The sequence below is a fragment of the Protopterus annectens genome, chromosome 8.part0 (assembly GCF_019279795.1).
Source record: "Protopterus annectens isolate FY-2018-M chromosome 8.part0, PAN1.0, whole genome shotgun sequence".
Lineage (NCBI taxonomy): Eukaryota > Metazoa > Chordata > Ceratodontiformes > Protopteridae > Protopterus > Protopterus annectens.
Genome location: NC_056741.1, coordinates 975,939,238 through 975,945,596, shown reverse-complemented (window position 1 = coordinate 975,945,596; position 6,359 = coordinate 975,939,238). Strand labels below are relative to the sequence as shown.

At 34.3% G+C, this 6,359-nt stretch overlaps 1 protein-coding gene across 1 annotated transcript in view; it reads right to left on the bottom strand.

The window, feature by feature from the left end:
• Window positions 1-6,359, bottom strand: part of IGLON5 (IgLON family member 5) — a 1,615,534-nt gene that overhangs the window by 737,606 nt on the left and 871,569 nt on the right. Inside the window, exon 5 of the mRNA XM_044079340.1 lies at window positions 3,524-3,756. Within this exon, the coding sequence (XP_043935275.1) occupies window positions 3,524-3,756 (233 nt within the window). The remainder of the gene's footprint in view (window positions 1-3,523; window positions 3,757-6,359) is intronic.

The following is a 6,359-nucleotide window of genomic DNA, read 5'->3' as shown; positions in this document are numbered from 1 at the left end:
TGTTTTGCAGATTCAGCTGGAAACCCACTTTCTAACTCTATGCATCATCTCTGCACTTACATAATTTGCCCTCCAACTCCTCCTTAATTTCCAAATTTTGTTAATAGTTTATTCCCAACAATTTATTATCCTCAATTGTAATTCACTGTTAATGGCCCTTAGACTGTACTGTTGCTAGATTTTTACTACTATTATTGTGGAATGTAAAATTTCAATTGTAATTCACTGTTAATGACTTTGGTACAGTTGCTAGAGTTTATTATTATTGCAGAATGTAGATTTTTTTTTTTACTGTAGAATGCTACATAAAGTTGTATGACTTATTTGCTTTCTATGTGTATATGTTAATATGTTTGTTATTGTTAATTGAGCTTTTCTCCACAGGCCTCCACTGGAAATGAGCACTTTTTAGGCCCACTGGACTTCCCCGGTCATCAAACTGAAATAAATAAATTAATAAATAAATAAATCTCATCTACAATGAGATCATGGTTTCTTAATAAAATTTCCCATTTGAATTTCTGAATGTTATCACCATCAATATTAACAGGATGCTATGAATTCTATTGTCTGGTAAATAAAAAGACAGCTGCCAAAGGTGACATTCTAAATACCACCTACTGACTGGAATTTTCTTCAGTAAAGTTTAAAATACTTTCCATTCTTCAATAACTAAAACCGCTCATTAGCACTCATTCTTCCTCCTGCATTTTTCTTAATATGCTGTACCAATATATATATATATATATATATATATATATATATATATATATATATGTATATATATATATATATATATATATATATATATATATATATATATATACACACACACACACACACACACACACACACACACACACACACATATATATATATATATATATATATATATATATATATATATATATATATATATATATATACATAAAAGGGAAGGTCTACAAGAGGGTAGTGAGGCCAGCTATGTTATATGGATTGGAGACAGTGGCATTGACAAAAAGGCAGGAGTTAGAGCTTGATGTGGCAGAGTTAAAGATGTTAAGATTTGTACTGGGTGTGACAAGGGTAGACAGGATCAGGAATAAGTATATTAGAGGGTCAGCCCAAGTTGGAAAGTTTGGAGACAAAGCCAGAGAGGCAAGATTACATTGGTTTGGACATGTGCTGAGGAGGGATGCTGAGTATATTGGGAAAAAGATGCTAAGGATGAAGCTACCAGGTAACAAGAAAAGAGGAAGGCCAAAGATAAGGTTTATGGATGTGGTGAGAGAGGACATGCAGGTGGTTGGTGTGACAGAGCAAGATGCAGTGGACAGGAGGAAATGGAAACAGTTGATCTGCTGTGGCGACCCCTAACTGGAAAAGCCGAAAGAAGATTTTATATATATATATATATATATATATATATATATATATATATATATATAAATATATATATATATATATATATATGTATATATATATATATATATTGAGCTTTCATTTTGCTCAATATATGGCGGTTTAAGGTTTTCAAATTAATGTTAAGTCATTGCTGAACTAAATATGTAATATTGCAATTATTTCTAATATTTAACCAGGAAAAGCCGAAAGACACAAACAAACTTGCAGTACACTAATGAATATACTGTGTGTGTTCTTTATTTTCGGCTCCACACTGCCTTTCTGCTTCTGTCAAATGCATGAAACGCTTGGGCTTGCTGTCAACTTCAATAAATACTGACTTTCAATCAACCTACTGGAAGCCAGCCAACTATTCCTTCCTATGACATGATCGGAACATTCCTTGAAGTATACCTAGCATGTTTAAATAGGGAGGCCATTCCCAGGTGTATACTGACCAGTTCTGCACAAGAAGGTCACAATGTTCCTGCAAACTCAAGTAGTAATGACAGAGACTACCACATGACATGTATCGATGCAGATTTTGATTACTTCCAAAACTCATATCTTTAATAAGTATGACATAGGAATATGGAAGAATTTGTTGTCTCCATATTTCTTCCACAACCTCATGATGTACAGAGCTTAACCCTAAGGTGTTACTATAAACAACTGAATTTTTGAATGAGTCTGAAATAGACATTTATAAAACAGGAAATAGCAGACCAGTTATTAACATCTGGGTGCAAGATAATCTTCCCAAGATAAATTCTTGCTAATTAAGCTTCTTGTCTGGTGGACTACGAACAATTTTACTATTTCAGTTAATAATCTTCCAAAGCAATTGCTTTACACCTACTGATATTATAACCTCAATTACAAAAAATGCATGGAATATATTGCTTGATATCTTGAATATGAATTTCCATTAAAAAAATAATACCGACACATGGAGAATTGCAAGCATATGTTAAGCTTTACTGACAATGTGCTGTATAACAATCTTATGAAAATTATAATTCACTTTGCTTCACAATGAAAGCTGGTGAACATGGGAAGCATGAAAGAAGGAATAGAGATTTGAAAACATTGGTATCCATTCTTTTTATGTGAAATAACAGTCCCAAAAGTAACTTCAACAGGTTAGGTGAGTAGATAAATGCAAAAATATCCCTCCAAACCAAGTAGAAGGCAGCTCTATATGTCCTTGGTGTATATATATGTGATCTTTATGCACTGTTTTTATGTGTCTGAGGAAGTAACTGATGTTATGAAAGTGCTTATGCTACGTTATTAAAAGTTTTTTACATTCTGCTTGGATTGGAATTCTCTGGATACTATTACTTGCTACAGCTGCCTTCTACTTTGTTTGGCGGGATATTTTTGCATCCATTCTTTTTTAGTTGAAACATCATATTACACCAGCAGTTACCATGTGTGTCTTCAACCATTCCCTTGACCCATCTTTAAATTCATAAATTATTGTAAGATATCAGCAGTAGCATACTTGTGAAATTGCTAAAGACAATGGAAGTCTGCAATACTAATGGGATGGAATTAACAACACATTCCATACACACCTAACAAAATCAGCACTTCAGCAATGCTGACTTGATATCTATGCAGGCCAAGACACACGGTGGGGATGATTAGCAGACACCTTACTTTGTAATCATTGCATTTATAGTTTACAAGACACAAGATAAGTTTTAAACTTTGTAATCTGAGTTGGTCTGATGGATTAAGATGAACCTATGCACAAAAGAGTTAACACAGAGGTTAAAAGTACAACTATTGGCAAACATGAAATTATTAGATACTGGATAGTAAAATGAAGAGATGGGTATGGGCAGTGACTATTCTAAATATTTAAAACCAAGATAAACCTGAAATTAATAAAATATTACATTTTTGAGTGAGTAATGATTGTTCCTTTATTATGTATACTCTAAGGATGTGCTTGGATAATGAAATGAAGGCCAAGGTTTACCTGAATTCACAAGTGGGAGACTGAAAAGTTCTATCATCGCAAGCTGTAGGCACTGTAATTCGTAAACTATTAAATTTCAATCTGAAGCAACACTTTCAGCAATATACTTCAAAATACCCTTGTTTATGTTTAGGCAGTGTATCTTACCTTGCACAATTAAGTATACTTGAGCCGTGTGGGGACGATCTTGTGTCTGGTATGAGCATACATACAACCCCTCATCATACACGTCGACTTGTCTGATCATTATACTGTACTCTGACTTGCTATTTGTCAGGAGATGGACTCTTTGATCAATGGACCACTTATCTTTTCCAGCGTAAAGGATATTGGAGCGATTTAACCAGGCTACTCGTGTTACTTCGCTATCAATAAGGCAGCTGGAATACATAAGAAACAGACATTAATAAAGAAATCAAAAAAAGGAAATAGCAGATATTCAATAAAAATGTTTAAACATTTTATATCTACTCTTTTTATTTTAGTGGCAACAGTAAGAACTCTAAAAATGCTTTGCTATAGTGCTGACCATTCTGTTGTAAAATGGTTACTGAAGCAGATGTTTGAACCCTGGCAGCCCTAGATGCTTCATATATATGCCTGCAAAACAGCTGAAATCATTCTTTTAACATTCATACACTGCCATAGTAAGCACTGCTATAATTGTTTGCAATAAAGGATGAATTATTTTATTTTCATGGTGTATTGTCCTACATTGAACTGACAAGGATGAAAAAAAATAATTACTGCAGATATGCTCATTCTTGAAATGTTTTCAAGCTATGCTATTTCAGGAATCCTTGCTATGGCAAAAAAAGAAAAAAAATGTTATTGCAGTCTTAAGAGAGCCATTTGGCTTGATCAGAAATTACATTTCATTGTATTTCCCTCAACAAATGATGCATTTGAGAAGGGCATCTTTTTATACTACAAGGATAGTAGTAACCACACTACACTCAGAGTGAACCAACTTAAATCTAAACAAAAGTGGCTGTATGCGATAAAATAGCTTGTTCGGTCCCTACTGCCTGGTAGAGCTTATCTTTGAGCTACTCCACACTACATCATGATTTTGGTCATGATATATGGTTCTGGGGCAAAACATATAACTAACTCACATTAGCTGCAACCCAGGGCTGCCACATTTGAATGCAAAGTTATCCAGCAGACATTTGTTGTGATAGTTGTTCTAAGTTTCATACCACTAGAGTTCTAAAGCTCTCTCTTAATAGATCTCCTCATAATGCACTGATGAATATTGTCAGAAATGAAGATATGCTGTGCAATATGTATTCTTGTATACCCCAAATGCATTAAACTGTTACATAATGTGTTAATTTTGCACTTTAAATCAGTATGCATGTATGGTATGTATGGATGTATCTGAATGTGTTTACCATGAGAGAGAGAGAGAGAGAGACAGAGAGAGAACACATGTCCCAATGGACTTTTTCCAGACCGATCCCAAGCTGAACATAAAGAAATGAACAGTGATTTACAGTAATGAGTTAATGCATAATTTAATATAATTTACAGCTATAATGTGTAATTATTTTTGTGGAAACTAAATGAGTTAACTTATTAGCTGTTAGATTTTTTGTAAGTAAATAATAGTAATTAGAGATTAACTTGGAAACATAATTGACTTGAAATATTTGCAATTTTCTTTGAATTACATATTAAATTTAAACTCAGCAGATAAAGCATACAGCAAAGTCGCTGTAACTTGGAAGAATGTTACCCTTCTTAAAAGTGCACCCCCAAGCAGAAATAAAATGATGTAAATCGATTATGAGGATTAATCACCATGAGCAATGGCTCATAATGATTTATGACTGACTGACTCTTCTCTGACCTCCATTCCCTGACATTTTCTGAGTGTCAGTATTACCAACCTTTGCAGAAAGTATCTGCACTAATTCGATTCAATCATTACATAACAGGTATGAATACAGATTGAAGGGTCATATTTAAGGTTATACTACAACAACATTTAATGTACCTACTCCAAGTCATGGTGTTTGTGCTCATTTGTTATACAAGCAGTACACTGAAGCTGATCCTTTATCCCTTGCCCAGCTCTACCCTCTGTCTTGCCCTCTAGTTATAAGTGATCATACATTGGAATTCAGGAATCATACCTCCACAGGTAAAGAACAAAAATGATCTTTAGTTAATCACATCAACTATTCTGTTATGAATACACTCCTAGGACACTACAAAAGCACAAATAATAAGATAGTAGAACAGGTGCTTTTGTATTTCTATTTTACCTATATATGATACTGTGTGGGAAAACGAACAGTTAATTTTCTCGTTTTTTTTTTTTTTTGCTATTTAGAGAAGATGGCTGCCTCACTCATGATCTAATCTTTCTTCTGCTTTTCTTATGTTAGGTGGAATATATGCCTTGTAATATAGTACATTTTCTTACACAAAAAAGAATGAAATTGCAGAGTCAGTAAGTCATATACAGTGTAAAGACATGTAAAACCTGTAAAAGTGACACTGACCAATGAGATTTAGAAGAGGAAGAGTAAATATATGACAGAGATATGACTTATTAAAGATCAGTTGCTATATCTTTCTTTGTAAAAGAAAATATGTCTTCCATTTTGTATGTGTAATTTGAAGATGCTACTTCCAGGGACATCCAGTTGGAAAATAAGCAATAATTAAATTTGTCCGTATGGTCACCGCCAAAACATGTATGCATACACACACACACACACACACACACACACACACACACACACACACACACACACACACACATACACGCATACACCCATGCACACACACACACACACACAAACACACACACACACACACACGCACACACACACGCACACATGCACACACGTGAACACACGCGCACACACATACACATACACACACACACACACACACATGCACGCACGCACACACACACACACACGCACACATGCACACACGCAAACACACGCGCACACACATACACACA